Consider the following 21286-nt stretch of genomic DNA (forward strand, 5'->3'; position numbering starts at 1 on the left):
AGCCCCCCACAGTGGAACTTACTGGAACTGCCACACCTGACGCCTGACCTGGAGGCTCCACACCAGGGCCTGGTCAGCAGTCCCAGGCCAAATTAGATCCTACAATTTCCCAGGCTGACCCTGGAAGTATGTCCTTCAGAATTTTCTGAGGATTCATACTTTATGTATCCACAAACAGTTTGCGAGGAACTTGAAGGGTCTGTGAAAGACTGGCAGCCAGCAAGGTGTGTGCCAGAGGGAGGGCTTCGAGGCCAGGGGGTTTGGTGAACACCAGAGTATTAACAGATCTGCCTCTTCCAGAGGGTATCTGCTGGACAAAGAAGACAGATGCTACCATTCAATAAAAATGTGCGTTTGAGATGGGCTCTCCAATGAAATTTTTCATGCCTACTGGGTTTAAAAAAAGTCTGATAATATTAATAAACACGTCTTTGAGTATATTGGTCTTACACCTTAGCCACAGCACAAGATGTCACAAAAGAAAATTTCCTGCTGTCATGCAGGAATGACATGAATGGAAAATTCTCTGTAAGGATAATTCTGTTTTTATCCAAGTTAATTTGAGGAGAGGAGAGGTCAGAGTAACTTAAGCGTTATCCTGCACCTGGGCAGTGCTGTCCCAGACAAACGAGAAGCACCGGACCCCTAGGGTTTGTGTTTTCCTGCCCCTTGTAAAAAGTGCTAAAAGAGGAACTTCTCTAAATGAAGAGTTAAGTGCCAAAAGCAGGGAGGAAATCTTGGTTCCAGAACATAATTCTATGCCTCTTACATTTCTTCTTCCAACAATAAGGTTTCTGATTGAGTATGGCACTGGAACTTGTCCCCTTTATATAAATAATACTGTAATCTTGTTAGTCCTTCTCTGGGAGTGTTTCTGCACATACTGATCTAGCGGGCCATAGTCTGCTCCATGATGAGGCCACCGGGGACTTCTGAGTACAATGAGCGCCCGTAGATGACTTATTACCTACCTTTGGTGTAATAAAGAAGTACTGAGATGTATTTTCTTTACAAGCAGTATTTACAACCATTTCAAACACTCTCCGCTCATTGATCGGGTCCATTCCCTAAACAATGACAATCACAATGAATACACTGAAGTCGATTGTAAGCTGCAAGAAAGCCCAAGGAAAAGGAAAAGCACCACACCTGATTGATTTCATCGACGACTCTGAACGGACACCGATTCAGCTCCTGCAGAGCCATCAGGTACAACATGGTGGAGACGCTTCTCTCGCCGCCGCTCTGGTGGTGCGGCGTCAGCTCGTGCAACTGCGTGCTGCTGCGAAACTTGACGCGGATTCGAATTCCGTATTTATCATAGTCCTCCTGTAAATGGGACAGCGCTGACAGGTTACGGTTGGCTCCAGCAATTTCCTATTGCTATTTGAAAATAGACTGAATAAATCAATGATAAGAAGAAAACAATTTAAATTTAGTGAAAGGAGTTTTGTCTGAATAGACCCTTGAAGATCCCTCAAGGCATGTGGATAACGACTCGTTCTTTGATACTTTATTGAGTTTAATCTTAAGGAAGAGTTGGTCGAAGAACCTGCTTTATACAGTAACTGAGAGGTTGGAAGGCGCTAACACGCTTTCAAGTGCTGCGGCACAGGGCCTGGCATGTGGGCAGTTCACTATAAATGATATTTGTTACTACACTCCGTCCCTGCGCTGTAAGAGCCCCAGGACTGCAGACGACATCGCTGGGGCAGAATCTCCGGTCTCACCAGAACTGGCAAGTGAGATAACGTTGGCCATTCATCAGCCAGGGGAAGCAGTCGTGGGGCAAGGCTCCTGAGGCACTACCCTGCTCTCTAGCCACGCACGTAGCGTACATGCAGAATTGCAGACAAGCTGAAATACAAAGATGTTAAGCTGTGAACGAAAAGGATCTTTTATTGTCTTCATTTCTGTCCTAAGGGGAAAAAAAACTTAGTGGGGAAATTTTTTGACATACACAAAACTAGAGAGAACACGAAAATAAGCTCAGCCTCAACTGCGCGCAACACAGGACCACTCCGGTTTCGGCCCTCGCTCCACCCTCTCATCTTCGGTGACCTTAAAGCAAATCCCAGGTTCGTCACTTTACACACTTCTGAATGGAAATTATTTTACCTACCCTTTGCAATGCATTAACTTACAGCTCAAGGAATTACTAACAAATTTCCAAATATTTTCATTCCTGGGTACTCTTAAAATCTTGATTAAAAAAAGGAAACCACGGATACTGTATTTCAGTGACGTTTGCCGATCTCTTTAGGACTCTTCTGCTGGGACAGTGGTAGATTTCTAAAGCAAATCATTCACAGCTGAATAACCATTACCTACCTATAGTTTTAGTAAAGCATTAGAGACTTATCTCAAATGCCCCGCCACCCCCAAAAAGTGATGGGCTCCTAGAGGTGGTGTTTTCCCTCCTCTGGACAATTTTTTAGGAAGCACAGCTTTCACAGGTAAAACTTCAGAATATGCAATTGTCCATACTGTTAGCATCTAATTACAATCACTTCAGGAGACATTTCAAATGCGGCGTTACCTCGTTTTCTGTATGTAGATCGACTTCTCCAGCACACTGCATGGAACTGAAAAAATTGCTGAATTTTTCATTAATTTTTTCCACGAGCTCCTTTAAAGGATTAAGCCACCTTTCTTTTACCTGCAAATCAATTCAATATAAAAGCACAATTTAAAGGCTTACTGCAATGACAGAAGATTGTCCACAAAACCATTTCAGTACCAACCGAGTCATGAGAACATAGACACTGCATCTGTTCTCAGAAGCCTGCCGTTTCAGGTTGCATTCTTCCACACTCCCATACGATACACGATAAGCATGTGATAGAAAGAAAAGGTAAAGGTTAAATAATTACCTGTGAAATGCTTTCCCTGTATTTCTCCAGTTCAACTTTCTTTATCTTTAGTTCCTCAGTTAATTGCTCTATTTCTTCTTCTCTTTTTGTGTATTCTTGAACGACCTGGCAGGGAAAAAAAGCATTTAAGATAAATCTACCAAAGGATAACATCACGGGAAATTTTGAATCAATTAAAGCACTAACAGAAAATGCCAATTGTGTTGCATTGTTTGTATGCCATTAATTAATGTTCTTCTACTGAACGGGTTTTTTATCCTTGAAAAAATACACTGCAGTATTTCAGGTTAGCCCAGCGATTCTTTTTATAAAGGAAAGGCACAGAACAGTGTGTTCCTTAGGAAGAGTCTATTTAAAATTCTAATAGATTCAGAATCTGGCATTTAAAGCACATTGTTCCTGCTGTCTAGCTTATTATTACCAAGAGCTCTAGTACAGAGTGGGAGGCGAGTACTGGAGGGAAGGGTGCGCGCGTGCGCGGTGTGCTTGGGGAGGGGGTGGCTGTGCTTGAGGCAGGCAGTAAGAAAAGAGGCCTACTGTAGGATTCAGTCCCGTGAAACAAGAGGCTCTTGATCTTTCTTCAGTTAACAAAGCATCAATTTCATCCAATGTGTTTGGAAGATCCTGGAAAGCCTAAAGAAGAAGAAAACGGTCTGTAATTACAAATAGTCTAGCAAAAGCAGTTTAACTTGAACAGTTAAATATTCTGCTGAGTAAGTACTACGTGTTCAACAGCATGCTAGCACACAAGGAATCAAAGGAATTAAACAGGGTTTTTTTTGCCTTCAAAAAGCTTACACTTAGTAACACTGGAAAACACCTTAAGACTGAGTATTGGTGTTGAGTATTAAAATAAGCAGTTCTACCCTACAGGCTATGGGATTTACAGAAGGGAAATACCAGTTCATGCTAGAGGAGCTACAGAGAGTTAAGAGAATTGAGAGGCCTCACTTTCCCAGAAGTCTCTGGGCCTTTAAGCAAGAAGCGGAGGGAAAGCAAGGCAGAGGGGAAACAGGAGCTTGGAAAAAAGAAAGCGCTGCATACCATGGGGGGTGAGGAGTTGTGTCCATTTGGAATGGTGGGTACTTGCTGAATTGGTAGAATGGGTCCAGAATATGTGGGGCATTGAAAGAGAGCGAGAAGTTAGAACTTTATACTGTACTTACGAAGAATGACAAAAGCATCTTAAGAATCCAATTACTTTGACAGAATTTCGCCATAGCACAGCTGACCCTCAAACAACAGGGTTAGGGGGACTGAGCCCCACTGTGTCGTCAAAAACGCATGTATAACTAACTTTTGACTCCCCCAAAACGTAGCTACCGATAGCTACTGCTGACTGGAAGCCTTCCCGAGAACATCAGCAGTGAGGTAACATGTATTTTGTTATGTTACGTATTTTACATACAGTAAGCTAGAGAAAAGGAAATGTTACCAAGGAAAACATAAAAGAAAATATATTGATAGTACTGTATTTGTTGAAAAAAAAATTCACAATGCAGTTCAAACCCGTGTTGCTCGAGGGTCAGCCGTACCACCTTCTGAGTCCAGGTCCTAGAACCAAGTCAGAACAGACACCTTTTTATCTGGGAGGAAAGCAGAAAACGGATTTGCCGGCACAACCTGCATAGTTAATACAACACGAGGTACAATCTTGAAACTCTGAAAAAGATCCTGAGATACGACATGACTCTAACATTGTAATCGTTGTCATCTGTTCAGAAAGCAGTTCAGCTTCTACAGGCTCTCAGATACGAAGTGTCCATTGCTGATGGACTTGTCCACTGAGCTCGCCCTGTGCTTGAACATGCTCTCGGCATCTTCAGGGAATCCCCAGTACGCGTCTTCCGTTGAAGATGGTCCAAGAGAAACCTTTGTGTCAACTACCCTCCCCACCACTTGGAGCCAATCTGTTTCTCCTTCAATCTTCTTCGGCTCGGTCCACGGCAGAACACAGGGGCTGGTTCTCTTTCACCCCTTCCCTCTAATCCGTTAGCCGGTCCTGCTGACGGCCTCAAAAAGATCCTCATATTGGCAAACTTCCCCTCCCAGTACTGCTCTAGGCCCTTCATCTCTCCGGCCTGGTCCACAGCGATCATCTTCTCAAGGGTCTCCTTGCTTTCGTTCTTCTGTCCCTGCTGGATTCCCCACTGGGCCGTCCGTGCTACACGCTCAGCCAGTCCCATCAGTCCCCTTGACAATCTTCCAGTGGGTTCTGTCTCCACATACAACCTACGCTCCTTCCGCTCTGATTTCCACCGTCCTTCGTCCTTCGTGCCTGGATGATCCTGTCTGGGCCGGACTGAGTATTTCTTCCTTCACGTGAGACACGCCCTGTGTACTTCCGCCCCCGGGGCTCTGTATGCAGTGATTAGCTCTGCCTGGAAAACTTTTCCTTCTAACTCTCACTTGACTAATTTCTTCTCTCCATTCAGGAATCCTCCATAATAGTATCTTCTCGAAGGAGACTTCCCTGGCACTATCCTCTTACCTTGTTTTGTTTTTCTTCTTAGCACCTCTTGATAAGATGACATTGTCTCTGTTTTTTAATTTATCTGCCCCTCCCTCCAGACTAGAATATAAACGTTAGTAGAGAAGTATCTGTCTTGTTCAGTGCCTGAACATTCATAATATATGAATTATCTTCTAATTTTGTTTTTTTTTTCAAAAACAATACAACTTATCAAGGATAGAACCATATTATTCTCTGAAAGAAAAAAATATTACAGATATGTACTATTATTTATTTTATGACAATTCCATGTACTTGGGAGAAGTTCTAATATATTTTTAGAAATAAGAGCCACTCGATTTGTCTTATATATGTTCCTACTAAATCCCTACTATGTACCTAAAACAGAACCACTCTCCAGGGTATCTGTGTCTGATATAATAGAGTAAGATCTTTGAGGATTTAAAAATTTAATCCAAACTTTTTTTTCAGACATATCATTAGCTATTGAAAGAGATTAGACATTAACTACTGAAACAGGGAAATATGCATTTTATTATCTATTGAAATTAAAATACTTCCTCTAAAAATTCATTTTCTAGTTTCTTCTTTTATTCTGACATTCAGAGATGGTATGTTAGGCAAGGTAGAATCCCTACTAACACTTGGGGTCATAGGGCCACATAATTAATAAGGCAGCATCTCCTTTTACTAACCAAACAGAATGTCAGCACCGAAAATAAAAAGGAAAGGAGGAAAGCCTCTGTTTTCCTTTTCTTACCAACAGATGTTAGCCCCAAAGACCTGGGTCTCCTCAAACCCTAAATAAACACCCTATTTTCCAGAAAGACATTTTCACTTTGCCTTTTTAAATGAGTATCACTTCTGTTTACCATTTCTTATACACCAATTGCCAATGCTAGGTTTCCATAAAAAAACTACACTCCACTTGACCCTACCTCTTAAAGGTAGGTTAGGGAAAAAAGCCTTTTATGGGAAGAATGAACATTCTGGAACTGGTAACTGGGTAAGGGGCTACCTGTGCTTTAGTAGCGTTAGGACAAAGCCAGGACTGACGGATGCCCAAGTTTGAATACAGTAAAGAAAATCCATAAGCACAATTACTTCACATACAAACTCAGTTTAAAAACAGGGGAAATCGCTGTTTCTTTCAGCATATTCTGTTTCTCAGGGCCATTACAACGCCTCGCACACTGAAGCTGACAGAGAACGTAGCAGCACGTGACCCTGCAGCCTTATACACTTGTGATACTTACTGTCTGGTATTCTTGAGGAACCGTCTGCTCCGCACCCAGGTTGCATACTTGCCTAGCTCTCTTCATCAGCTCCTTGCATTTCTGCAGTAACCTCTGTCGACTCTCATCCAGCTCAATGAAATGTTGCTATTGCGAGAAAAAGAAGTTTTGATAATTTGTAGGTTACCATTATGTCAGAAGACTACGTCATTAAACCACATTAGAGGCTTACTTTGGGGACCCTATGGATTCAGTCCCAGAGCACCTCAATAAAGGAACCATCACCGTAAAGCATGTCCAGTGAATGTTTTAGTTTCCTAGTGTGTGTGAAGGTTACATGTACTATGCTGTAGTCCAGTAAGTGTGCAATGGCATTATGTCTTAAAAAAATGTACACACCTCACTTAAAAAATACTTCATTGCTAAAAACTGCTAACCACCACCATGTGAGCTTTCAGCAAAGCCACTCACGGATCACAGGTCACCATAACACACATAATAATGGAATATTATACCGGATCTTAAGTATAGTAAAGTGAAGAGTAACAGAATGAGGTATGCTTGTACATCAACAACTGAATTTTAAGAAGCAAATCATCTGAAAGCCATACCTCAAAAATCATGACCAAGATTAGAAAGTTTAAATTTGAACTTACACTTTGAAATATTATCAGCATATCATATGACATTAATCCTTAAGAGCTCTGAAATTTATCTCTCTCTTTTTTTTTAAAGATGTATTTATTGATGGGGGGAGAGAGAGAGAGAAAGAGAGTAAGCACACACACACAGGAAGAAGGAGAAGCAGACTCCCCACTGAGATCCCAGGATCCTGGGAGCATGACCTGAGCCGGAGGCAGATGCTTATCCGACTGAGCCACCCAGGTGCCCCCTGAGCTTTGAAATTTAAATTTGCTTTTTTCTGAAAAGTTTAACTTAGTTATATATAATTATATTCTAATACAATTTGAAACACATAGTACATAGGCTTCCTATCTGAAAACTGAGCACATGAATGTGAAGAGAACCTTTAAATAGTGTTTGGTAGTTGTCCTAGTGCCTTTCATATAGTTATCATTTATTCATGGACCCATTCATTCCTTCACCAGATAATTACTGAGAATCCATTAAATGTCAGTATTTTATTATGCACTGAACACAGAAAGGTGAAAAAGGAGAAAGACACACAAAATTATTATCATTAGAGAAACAGCTCTACTATTCAGTGAAAGCTATGTGCTGTGTGCTTCACACGCAATTCCCTTCTCACAGTACTGTACAATGATATTATTCCCCATTTTGCATGTTAAGAAAAGAACTGAAGCCTCTCGTCCAAACTCACACACTTAGTTGCAGGCTGTCAGGATTCACATCCACGCCTGCTTCTAGAACTCATGCTCTTTCATTAAAGCACCATGCCCCTCGGAGAGAGCTGGATAGAGAAAAGCAAAGCCAGAGGTGTGGGGCCAGGGGTCGGGGGTGGGGGAGGCAAACAGGAAAGAAGGCCAGAGAGGTCACAGAAGCCAGGACAGGGGAATGGTGTTCAAGAACAGGTAAGCAACTACGAAAGAGGAAGTAGCAGAATGCAGTCCCAGGACAGCTGATTAGAAATGTAAAGGCAGAGAAGCCTCTTTAGAGGCTTAGTTAGGGAACAAGAAACCTACCATAGTTGGAGGAGAGGGAAGACTGGAAAAAATCAGTGATAAAGGCAGACAAGAGCCCGATGGCAAGTTTCATGGGTAATAAGGAGGGCATCATGGAATGCCTTCTGGGGGCCAAGCTTGTTAGAACCACTACCTTGTATGTTAATTAATCTAATCCTCATTATAATCTTTGAGTATGTATTATCTTTTTTACACGTGGCTCAGAGATCTTAGGAACCTTGCTCAAGGTTACAAAAATACCAAGTGAACAGGTTCCTAAGAAAACAGGTCTGGCTTGCTCTTCCCATGAAGCCTCCAACTCCAGTCTGCACAAAAAAATACCAAAGGGGTGTGTGAGGGGAATGGTAAATACTATCAATCAGTACCGGTGCCCAGCGACATGGCAGATTTATTAAGATCTCTCCAGGCAGAGACCTGGACATGTGTATTATTAAGGTCCTCAGGTGACTTCGATGTATACAGGTTTCACAGCAAATGACCTAACCCAACACACACACACAAAGTCACAGGAATATGTCCTGGACTGAACTGCAGATACAAAGCCGGCTGGATCCGAATCACGTGTCAGGACAGTTCCCTGAACCTGAGACAGGAAGGAAAACGTTGAAGACACCCTGCCACACCTGTTTTGCTCTCAGGGCCAAGTACACTGAGGCAGCTGTCAACAGGGGCCAGAGAGAAACTTCTAGAGTCTTCCATTCCCACTCCATACTCCTCTGGGCTTTGCCAAAACAAAGCACCAAAATATTACAGCAAAGAAATACCGGAGGAGAACATGTGGGCCTCTGGACTTGGGAGGACAAAACCTCATCCAACAGTTGCTTTCCACTGAGTGGCAGAGGTCTAATCAAGTATTTATCAGAGAAAGCCATTCTTTACGTACATGTTTGTGACCTAACTCTTCACAGGGTGCGTGCGCAACACCCCCCACCAGCCCCCACCACAGAGCCGAACCATAATTCTTGCTGAGTTTCCCTGCTTGGGGTGGGGAGGCTAGGTAAAGAGCAGGAAGTAGAGAAGCAAACCATGATCCAAGATAATGTTGTAAAGTCAGACTAGTGAAAAAGGCTTTATTAACAATTCTGCTTAGAGTCTATCCTTTAAACAGGTAATGGACAACAGAAACTTTTCATCTGTGGGAGACCTAAGAGGAGAAAAAGACAAATTTTCAAACTATGCCCCACCAACATCTCAGAAAGGACTACTCTGCGGGTACATATTCTGAAAGAATAAGTATCATCTTTTCTCAGAAATTCTGAGAAAGTTCAATGGTCCTGAAAGGTGTATAATGACATTGAACGAGGAAAACCTTCTCTAAGAGGGCCCTCTAGTGGAATAAATTGGAATGCGTCACAGATTTTCTTACCAAATACAAAAAGCATACTACACCTAAAATTTATAATGAAATATTCTATTTAACAATATTGAGTCAAAATGAAAATGATATTCTGTATGAAAGGAATGTGAGCTCTAAGCAGCATTAACTTTTACTAAAACACTACTTGTAAATAAAAACAGTATTTTAATTTTCCTTTCATATAAATAAGTCTCAAATTTCATACCAACTTAATGGATTTTAAATTCAAACGTTAACTGTAAGTTTTACTACATATCATGCAGAATACATATTTTATAAATATTAAAAGTAATCTTTTAAAATCAACTTTAAATTTTAACGTCAAATTTGAAATTTAAAAAGACAGTGGTCTTGACTTACTAGTATACAAGATTACAAATTATAATGATAAGAAATTAAGAAGCGGCAATACGGTTTACCTGTTAAATGACCTCTTCTCTCCTCAAGTCTATCTATCTTAAAAAACAAGTCTCCTGATATTGTGCTGTGGGACAGAGGTAAGCAGGTAGTCCCCAGAAGAGAACATTAGATGAAAGCAAGGGGTATCTAAATTTAGTGGGAGGACAAACACATTAAACAATTTCTAATTCTTATAATATTAATTCTGCTGCAAACCTATACTTATTAAGGAAACCCTGGTTTCATGCTAGGCAGTGCACTAAGCATCTCGATATATATTAAATGGAATTATCACAATACCCCTGGCAAGGCAGATAGGTATTTTAATAGCTATGACTAAAAATAAGAGACATGAAGCGAGGGTTAGGAAAGCAGGGCGCGGCTTAAAACAAAACAAAAAAACCCCAAACTTCAACCAAGTAACAGGTCTATCCCTCTGTATCCACCTTCATATGTAAACTGACATGCAGTCAGCTTACTGCCTTGCCCTAAGGATATTCCAGACACAATTAACAAACCGACACACACAACCGCCTTTCTTCTCTGAAGACGTTTTAGAGGCGACCCTGTTGCCCTCTTGGCCTTCCAACAGTCTGAGGCCCTCCCAAACCCCAGGGTGGTCAGTCATCCTTCAAGTTCCCTCAGGGATACGACTGAACATCTCAATCTTCTTTTGTGAACATGTTTTCATGGTCAGCGTCAAGGACAAAATGGGAAGTGGTAGTAACGGTTCCTTAGTGCAACCTGCCAAGTGTTCAGAGGGACAAGTGGGGGAAAAAAAACAACCCATTCTTTTCTCTTGTTTCAAAGGACACAGGACAGCAAGAATAACAGTACGAGCATCTGACCGCAAACAGAAAGGAAAAGGAAAAGAATAAGAAAGTGAACGATGAGAGACCTATGCTATACACTCTCCCACTCAGTCTTCATTATTCCAAAAGGGTGATTCGGGACCACGGTCAGTCAGCAACAAACACTTAATGAGCATACAATGCAGGAAATAAAAGAACCTTCCGAAAGGGATGTATAAAACAATTTTCAGATCAACTCATGGAAAAGAGAAAAGAGAATGGTACAAAATACTGCCGAGGAGAGACCCGATACAGTCGGGCAGCATCGGGTCTGAGCAGGATGGGAAACCCGTCGAGGGCTGTGCGCGCGCGTGTCTGTGAGTGGTCGAGAGGCTGAGAACAGAGTGGCTATTTCCAGGTACCAAATCTAAAGGGACAAGCAGTAACCAGAGGTTATTTCTTTGGACCGTGTAATGTGGCATCATTATAAAAAAATCAGTGACTGAAAAACTGAAAACAAATCCTTCTCCCAAGGAACTTTGCTACTCTCCATCATAGTCTACTCTGCTCAAAGGATTAATATTCCTGCTGCCACTCACACAGTGGGTCCCAGGACGGTAACTCTGTCCACTGCCACCAGGTCTCAGTACATCCACGTGACCACAGGCTGCTGCAGAGCAGCTCCATTCCAGAGTGGGCTGAAGGTGGGACACTGACCCCAAAGCCCTCACGATTTCATGATACTTCTGTAAACGTGACACCAACCTATAGTTCTCTTTAGCTCATTAATGCTTTTTTTTTTTTTTTTTTTAAATTTTTGACAGAGGTCACAAGTAAGCAGAGAGGCAGGCACAGAGAGAGGAGGAAGCAGTCTCCCTGCTGAGCAGAGAGCCCGATGTGGGGCTCGATCCCAGGACCCTGGGATCATGACCCGTAGCTCATTAACGCTTAATTCAAAAACAAAACTTTACGCCCAAGGATCCAATGCTGCATTGTGTGGCTGGATCCACTCCATACAGTATGGGTGCAATGGGTTCCTTTTTTCCTGAAATCTCTTCTGTAATGTCCCCTCCCCCGAACAACCAGGCTCACAGGCTCAGTCGGTGACAAAATGTAGGATGGGCTCTATTTTTAATTTACCAACAGAACGCATGATGGATAGAGGACTTCGCTCGCACCCCGTGAAATAAACACAGATAGGGCTCCGTTTGGCTAACTAGCTCCATACCCAGCTCCCACAACACCCTGCCCCCGCCCCCCATCTCAGTACTACCTTCAGCTGTTTCTTTGCTGCATCCCTTCACCATGTTCAGAAAGACTCTGGCTACTCCTGCTCCCTTCCTCTGCTTTTTTTGTTTTGTACAACAGGGTGAAGGAAGGACTTCCCCATCTTCCAAGCTTCTGGCCTTTGCTCTAAGCACACTCACCAATCCTAGCGTATCAAACCTGACCTTCAGCTCCTTCTGGCGAGGTGTGTTTGTGCTCCCTCCTACTCTAACGTGTTTCTGGAATGTTTCTGGAAAGTGAGGCATAATGTGAATCACATACAGACCCAGCCACAGCGTAGCAGACTCTGGGAGGGGAAAAGAGAGCACGACCAAGGCACAAGGGGACTTCAAATACAGGACGAGCTTTAAAAATCTGCAACAAACAGGGCAAAGTGCTACATTTGTTAGGGAGAAGGGACGTATGGAAGTTCTATTACTCCTACTCTGGTGTATCTTTCAAATTTCATAGTAGGAAATGTTGGAAAAAAGACTATAGTGAAACAAATGATAAACTCCTAAGTTTTTAAGCATTTTTTCAGCTTGGAAATGTAACTGGTGAATGAGCTGCCTCCAAGGGGACAAGCTGGGGGGTTCCGAGGAACATATTCAACAGCGAAACCATCGCCCCCAATGCAACAAACCTATCTATCCCTTTCGACACTGTGTACCCCTCTGTCACCTACCCCACTATATCCCCCCAAGGCCACCGCTGACTGATTTCCGCCACAGGCCATTCTACATTCTGTAAATGTCATATAAATGGAACCAGAGTTGTCTTTGGTCTGGCTTCCTTCACCCAGCACAATTAGGATCCATCATACTGTCTCAGTAATGCATTCCTTTTTACAACTGAGTAATACCCTGTTGTGTGGATATACTGTAATTCGTGTCTTCACCACTGCTGGACATTTGTTTCCAGCTTTTAACTATGACAAAACTGTCAACTATTCCTGTACCAGTCTCTCATGGATATATGCTTTCCCTTCTTTTGGGTAAATACTAGGAGAGGAATGGCTGGATTGGCAGGTATGTTTTTAGCGTTGAAAAACCTCTCTAATGGTTTTCCAAAGTGGGTGTGCCCTTGAACTCTCTACCAGGATGTACGTGAGTCCCAGATGCTGCACACCCTACCAACACGTCCATACGACGTCTGCCGTTCCAGCGGGTCTACGGCGTAGCTCATAATTCACGCTTCCCTACATCTTTTCACGTCCAGCATCTTCCCATGTGTTCATCTGCTATCTGTGTAATTTCTTTAGTGAAGATTATGTTAAGATCTTCTGCCCATTTTCTGACTGGGCTGTCTGTCATCTCTGTATTGACAGTTGTACAAGAGTTCTTCTTATAGTATTCTCCAAGTCAGCAAACCTTTTCTGTACAGGGCCAAGGAGCTATATTTTTGTCGAGGGTATGTCGAGGGCCCCATACAGAATATTATGTATTTTTTTTTAATCCCATGAAAATGCAAGAACTAGTAGCTTGCAGGGACTTAATATAAGCAGTTGTTAGGCTCCATTTGGCCCCCAGTAATAGCCCGTCACCTTGACACAAGTCCTTTGTCAGGTGTAAGGCGTTGCAAATATATGCTCCCCGCCAGTCTGCAGCCTGCCTTTTTTAACAGCATCTATTGAAAAGCAAGTTAATTTTGTTGAAGTAAAACTTATAATTCCTTTTGCCTTACAATTTGTGCTTTTTGTGTTCCACTCAATTTTTCCCAAACCAAGAATTTTTTTTTCCTTCAAAAAGCTTTTAGCTTTAGTTCTTCCATTTAAGTCTGTGGCCCATTTATATATGGTAGGAGGGTAAGGGTTGCGGCTCATCTTTTGTACATGACTATTCAATTGTACACGATTGTTCCGGCACTATTTGTTAGACTATTCTTACACCACTGAATTGCCTCAGTTATCTGTGCCAAAAAACAATCGACTATATATGTGTGAATCTATTTCTGGTTTCCCTGTTCAGCCCCACTTAGCCATATACGTCTATTTTTACACCAATACAATGATGTCTTCATTATTGCAGCTTTATAATAAGCCTTAAAATTAGGAAGGGTGAGTCATCAAACTTGGTCTTTTTCAAAGTTCTTCTAAGTCTACTCCATTTTCGAATAAGCTTGTCAATGTCTAAAAGCACTGCTGGGAATTTCATTGAATCTATAGGAGAGTTCTGACATTTAAACAAATCCTGGACCTTTGATCCATGAACACAGTCTCTCCATTTATTTAAGCCTTATTTTAATTTCAGCAAGATTTTGTAGTTTTCAGTATACAGATCTTATAAATATATCCCTAAGCATTTCATATTTTTGATATTGCACACAGTAGTTTTGTTTTGTTTTTGAGTAGGTTCCACACTGAGTGGATAGCCAACACAGGGCTTGCATTCAAGACCCAAAGTTAAGGGCACCTTAAGAGTCCATTAAGTGTCTGCCTTCAGCTCAGCTCATGATTCTGGGGTCCTGGGATCCAGCCCCACATCGGGCTGCCTACTCAGCAGGAAGCCTGCTTCCCCTCTCCTTGTGCACACGTTCTCTCTCTCTCTCTCAAATAAATAAGTAAAATCTTAACAAAAACCAAACAAACAAACAAAAAACCCCCAAAAAAACCCCAAGCTAAGACTGAGCTGAGATCAAGAGTCATGCTTAACCAATCAAGCCAGCCAGGTGCCCGACAGAGTTCTCTTCAACTTTGATTTCCAATTGTTTATTGCTAGAAGATGGAGCCACATCGGATTCTGAACTTCTATACTGACTTGTATCCTACAACCTTGCTAAATGGATCGATAGCACTGACGCCTTAAGATTTTCCACAGACATAAGTCTGTCTGAAATAGACAAGTTTTTCGTTTTGGGGTTTTCTTTTTTTTTTTTCCCCCCTTAGTGCACTGGCTACATCTCTGGTGCAATGTGGAACAGAACTGAGTAGTGAGCATTTTCCTTGTTTCCAGTCATTAGGGGAAAGCTTCATTCCTTCATCAATGAGTACGCTATGAGCTCGTGGTTTTGGATAATTTCCTTCTATTCCTAGAAACACAAAGCTTTTATCATAAAAGGATGCTAGACTTTGGCAAATATTTTCTTTGTATATAGTAAGACAATCATCTGGTTCTTCTGTAGTTGTTCACATGCTGGATTACACTGATGAATCTTCAAATGTTAGATCAACCTTGTACTTCTAAGATAAACTCACTTGGTTAGTTGGATTTTACTGTTTATATACCGTTGGATTATTAACTTTTTTTTCCCCGAGATTTTATTTTTAAATCTTTAAATCGATGCGGGGCTCAATCCCAGGACCCTGAGATCATGACCTGAGCTGAAGACAGATGCTTAACCAGTTGAGCCACCCAGGCGTCCCTCATTTGCTAACTTTTTAAATCAATTTTTGCAGCTATGGTTCATGAGATTCACTGGTCTATAGTTTAGTCTGGTTTTGATACTGGAGAATGCTAGCCTCATAGAATCTGTCATGAAGTACCCCCACCCCTTCACCTTTTAAGACTCTTAGGTAGAACTGCTAGTCTTTCTTTTCCCTGGAATTTACCAATGAAGCCTCAAGGCTGGCGTTTTCCTTGTGGGAAGGTTTCTAAGTGCAAATTTAATTTCTTTAGTAAATACAGGGCTATTATAATTAGCTCTTCCTTCGGGGACTTTTGGGGCTTATAAAGAGTTTGCCCATTTCTTCTAAATTGTCAAATTTACTGCCTGAAAGTCGTTCACCGTTCTCCTAATACCCTTTCAGCGTTTGTGAGCTCTGTAGTGCTGTGCTCTGTTTCCTACTGGCTTCCTCTTCCTACACTGTGGCCTGGAAACTTTCCGGGCAGTGAGCTAAGGCCATCCAAGGGATCATCTTGCCCTTTTTTCCCTTCCCTCAAAAATCACTGTCCTGTGCTTCCTGGCAATTTAAAATTTTCGATTATGGAAAATTTCAAATATACATGAAAGGGGAGAGAGCAGTCTAGTAAACCTTCAGGTACCTATCATCCAGCTTCAACAATTCTAAACTCAAGACCAAGAGAGTGTCATATATACTCCATCTAGATTCCCTTCTTCCCTAGAGGATTTTGAAGACATTCCAGACATTGTATTTTCTTCATAAATACTAAAACAATGTATTTTTGACTTAAAAAAATCCATAACCACATTATCAAACCTAAAAATGTCAATGAATTCTAATATTATTGAGTCAGTGTTCAAACTTCCATTTCTCAGGTAAAAAAAAAATTTTTTTTTTTTACAATTGTTTTGTTCAAATTGGGATCTAAATTATGTCCATTCATTTTATCTGGTTAATATATTTTTAAAGATCTTTTTCACTTAATTAGGTTCTCTCTTCCCTTTTTCCTTTTCTTAGATACTGCACTATCCAATACAGCAGGCCCAAATCATACATGGCCATTAAGCACTTAAAATGCAGCTAGTATCACTGAGAAACTACATTTTTAGTTTAATTTAAATTAATTTAAAAATAAAAACCAATACTCCAGCTATCAGAAAATGTTTAGTTAGAACAACTTGGGTGCATGAATTTACTTTTTCAACTGTAAGTTTTACAAAATCAAAATAGATTCAAATATTTCTGATGACAATTTATCATCTAAATTGAGATCTAATTATAAACTAGAGTATTCTACAGACTTAAAACTGGTAGTTTTAGAACAGTGGTTCTGAAATGGGAGAACCACTTGTCCCCCAGGGTACATCTGGCAATCTCGTCACAGCTGGAGTGGGGAGGGGCAGACCGCTGGCATCTAGCAAGTAAAGGCCGGAGAGATGTGTTTACACATTCTCCAATGCATAGCACAGCCCCCACACGAAGACTTCTCCAGTGGACAATGTTGGCAGTGCTGACACACCCTGGGCCAGAACTTTAATCAGACTGAAATAATCTCATGTTATGTCTGAAGGTATGCACAAAAAGATCTGTTTTTTTTTTTTTTTTTTTGTGTGTGTGTGTGTGTGTATATGTGTGTGTGATTGTAGCAGCTAATATGATCCCCTGATTCACTGGCAGCTACAAAGTGCTGTCAGTCTATTACTGCAATTCCCTCTGCATTATCTGAAATGCTTCTGTACTCTTTTCTTACTTATCCTAAGTAATACATCACCCAGGAAATTCTGGATAAATGCTAGATTCTTTCCTTGCCATTTTTCAAAATAATGAGCTGCTTCTCCAATATCCTCCAAAGGGGACCAATATTACTATTTTTTAAAAGTATCACTGTGATTTCATAAATATAGATCCTTTCGATATTTTGGGTTTCTGTGATTAAAAAAAAAAAAAATCCGGGGGCGCCTGGGTGGCTCAATGGGTTAAAGCCTCTGCCTTCAGCTTGGGTCGTGATCTCAGGGTCCTGGGATCGAGCCCCGCATTGGGCTCTCTGTTCAGAGGGGAGCCTGCTTCCTCCTCTCTCTCTGCCTGCCTCTCTGCCTATTTGTGATCTGTCTGTCAAATAAATAAATAAAATCTTTAAAAAAAAAAAAAAAGTCCATTGGGCTCTACATCCTCTTGTTTAAACTTTACTCAGTCTCTTTCTTAAAGATGTATCTCTCACATTCTGCACCATATTGGAACTTGGAATTGGTCTTTTTTTAAAAGATGAGTTACATCCTTTTATACTTTATGACAAGACTGATGTTTGGCCTTAGTTCGGTCATTTCATGTCCTATTTACTTTTGGGGCATATACGTATATAAATAAAATATCTAATCTCTAGTGATATGATGTGTTTTATCTCTCAGTTTCTTTGTATATCTTTTGGTATTTAGCAAAGTTTGCACAAATACCTTAAATAATGTCCTTCCTCCTTTATATCTTTTTTATAATATTGTCTGTTGGTTCCCACTACAAACAGTATTGAAATTCTTCCTTTCTGTCTCCCAAAGCACCCCCCCTTTGAAGTGGTAACATCTTATTTCCTGATGATACCTATGGGTCAATCAGGGACTATATTCTGTTTTACTTCAACTGTCTCTCCTCTCCCGTTTCCAGTGCTGTGTGTCAGCCTTAAAGCCAGGTTAAGACCAATTTTACTGTCTCCTTCGTCTACTGCGTGGTTCTGGCTCTTAGTAAGCAGTGTGCTTCTGCAAAGTAGTTTACTTTGGTTGGAGGATTCCCAGGGCCTGGACCGCCACTGCACCATCTGACCTTTCTAGGGCCTACAGTCACCCCCAGTTTCAGCTGCTCTCAAAATGATCTGCAGAGCTTTCCATAGCTCGTGGGGCCGCCTTCGTTTAGAGAGGAGAACCTGTTGGTGACCTCACTTTTGGGTACCCTGAATGAACTCTCCCCCTATTTACCATGTCCCTTATTCTTACCCACTGATACTCTGGCGTTCACACATGTTGTGTAATAAAGAATTAGGCCTTTGCCCCTAATGTTCGGGAAGAGACTCTAAAATCCTAGGAATTTTCTGAGTGATGGGTTACTCAGGAGCCCATTCCTTGGATCATAGCTATGTTCAAGCTTAGGAGATGACTCAATTAAGGGATGGACAATGCCAGAAAGACAAATCATGTGATCAGAGGGCTGGGCGTTAAGTCAGGGGATTATCTTGACTTAGGGCAGGAGCCTGCAGGGCAGGCTTGTGGGGGACCAAGGCCGGGTGGTTACAGGGAGAGGCAACTGCAGTACACCGAGAGGGGTACTCTGGAACTCAGTTTTGTTGTCCATGTTGTTCATGGGTTTGCGGCTCTTACCCTAGTTGCTCTTCTGTTTTGGGGAAAGGATCTGGAAGACTCAAATCTACGCCACTGCTACTCGCACTCCGCCATCAGTTCTTCGCGGGCGTTTGCGTGAACTCCTGTGCATCACATTTCCCCCCCTGCATGTTATCGTCGTATTTATCATTTCATGCATCCATATTACGAGAAGATTAAATCACCAAAACCGTACGCTAAAGCCACTCTGGGTGGCGACTGTAACTCATCGGCACCGTATTTACAGGCTGCACAACTGCAGTAAAGGCCACCAGCTGCTACCTGCTGACGGGGGGCTATAATTTACACAGGTTAAGAGAACACACAGGAGACCCTGCCTATCTAGTGACTCTGTACGATACCCTACACCGTACCTCCCTCAGGCAAATAACACAAAATGCATAGTACAGTGTTTAAAATAATGCTTCCTCATCCGCAAAATGCATTAAACTCGTAAACTAAAGAGCATAGAACAAAATGCATATCCCAAGTGACGACACAGGAACCCCATCATAAAAATTAAAGGAAAACTGTACCTCTGTGAGACGGAGTTGTGATGAAGCAGCCATGTAATCAGATTCTAGTTTGTTTTTCTCAGAGATCACTGTAGTATTTTGAAGAATTAAATCAACTTTTTGTATATGCAAAGAAGTACAGATCTAGGAACAAAAACCCCTAAAAGTTTAATTTGTTTGACAACTAAGAAAAAAAAAGTTTTAAAAAATGTATAAACCGTGACAAAGAGAACATTTTTCTAATGCAACTGATAGCTCAAATTGTTCTTTTTACAATTACTTCTTACAAGAGAGTTTTTCGATGTTTTTCTGTATGTTTAAATGAATCATCTGCAACATAATAACTTAGCTTAATGAGTGCTTTTAACCCATTTACTGACCTAAAATGAAAAATGTCGAAGTTAAAAATTATAGTAAAATCTTACCAAGAGCTTTTTAAAATCTAACTTATCTACCTGCTATAAAAAAGTGACTAAAATTAAGAAAATGTCTTACCTTTACAAAGTTTGTTAATTCAGTAACAAGTTTTGCTTTTTGAACATTTATTTCTCTGATTTTGGTACTTGCTTTTCGCTCTTCCTCCTCCAGGTTGCAAACATCCTGTTCCATCAGCTTTAAACTGTATGAAACACATAATGATTGAGAAATCAGAGTTAACACAGGTTTGAGCCCAAATCCTTAGGTCTCCTGCTGTTTGATGGGCTTTTTAAGCCATGCTATTCAGACATAAACACTACTAGCTTCCAGATTAAACAATCTGGTTATGTAACCACTCAGGATCTAAAAGTATTTGTTGAGCACAGCTGAAGTAATGATGGTGGCAATGGTATAGGATCTGGTGTCAGGAAGATGGATTTGATCTCCTCTTTGCCACTGATGACCAGTATAACTAGACAAGTCACTCTTTTTTTAATTTTATATGACAGAGAGACAGAGAGCACAAGCAGGCAGAGGGAGAGGGAAAAGCAAGCTCTTGGACGAGCAGGGAGCCTGATGCAGGGCTCAATCCCAGGACCCTGGAACTATGACCCGAGCCGAAGGTAGCTGCTTAACCAACTGAACCACCCAGACGCCCCTAAACAAGTTACTCTTCTGAACTTTATTTATAAAGTGGAAAAAGGAATAGTACTTCCCCTACAGTTATGATGAAAATTTTATAAAGGTAAAATATGTAACACACTTAATACAGTGCCTGGCCCTTCACTGATGAATATTAGTTACTAACCATCGTTATGAATGTTGTTTACACACAGTCCCTTACCTAAAGTAGCTTAACTGGGGAGATCTGATTAACAGATTAAAAATATATAGCAAAAAGATAATACAACCCTAAAAATCAATACTACTTTGCTATTCAAGGTAAAGAAACTAAGGATAAGATGTGTGGTATGTGGTTAAGATATGTCCGACAGCAGTCCAAGTTCTCTTCCACCCCACCACGTTGCCTCCACGGTAAAAGCAGGAACCCAGTTTGGAAACAGCAATACACAAGAATGAACAAGTTCAGCAGATGTTGTAGACAGGGGCCTGAACAGTACATGAAAGAGAGAGCAGAGGAAGCCAGGGAAGTGAGATGAAATGGGTCAAGTGAAAGGAGACTGGAAAAAGTTGAAAGTCAATCTAAGAAAAGGAGTTTTGAAACCAGAGGTGATGTTAATGAGGTAGGTATGAGAAGCAGGCTGGCGATGGGTATGAAAGGCCCTTTCACTACAAAAAACCGCATTACTTATGAAGAGAGAGTTTAGTTTTAGACACTGGGTCCAGCACAACAGTCAAACAGGAAAGGTTAGGTGTCTCGCAGATGATGAAAGACACGAATGAGGACAAAGGTGAAGGCTGAAAGAGGCTCAAGATGAAAACCACGGAGGCAGCCAGACTAAATAGTATCTAGCTTTAAGCAACAAAGGTACACTGTTACATTTTCCCTAACTGTTAATGGACAATGGCTTAAAACAACAACAACAAAACCCAGTAAAGAACAAATTCTCTTAATGCATTTCATGTATGATTC

At 41.3% G+C, this 21286-nt stretch overlaps 1 protein-coding gene across 2 annotated transcripts in view; it reads right to left on the bottom strand.

The window, feature by feature from the left end:
• Positions 1-21286, bottom strand: part of SMC5 (structural maintenance of chromosomes 5) — a 102779-nt gene that overhangs the window by 2525 nt on the left and 78968 nt on the right. The window contains exons 16-24 of one of the 2 annotated variants that reach the window (XM_044265923.1): positions 19771-19894; positions 19297-19419; positions 6603-6728; positions 3918-3962; positions 3411-3506; positions 2874-2978; positions 2540-2659; positions 1150-1329; positions 972-1067 (exon numbers count right to left, since the gene is read on the bottom strand). In XM_044265923.1, the coding sequence (XP_044121858.1) occupies positions 972-1067; positions 1150-1329; positions 2540-2659; positions 2874-2978; positions 3411-3506; positions 3918-3962; positions 6603-6728; positions 19297-19419; positions 19771-19894 (1015 nt within the window). The remainder of the gene's footprint in view (positions 1-971; positions 1068-1149; positions 1330-2539; positions 2660-2873; positions 2979-3410; positions 3507-3917; positions 3963-6602; positions 6729-19296; positions 19420-19770; positions 19895-21286) is intronic. The other variant, XM_044265924.1, reaches the window with a different exon arrangement.

This window comes from Neovison vison, chromosome 9 (genome assembly GCF_020171115.1).
Source record: "Neovison vison isolate M4711 chromosome 9, ASM_NN_V1, whole genome shotgun sequence".
Lineage (NCBI taxonomy): Eukaryota > Metazoa > Chordata > Mammalia > Carnivora > Mustelidae > Neogale > Neogale vison.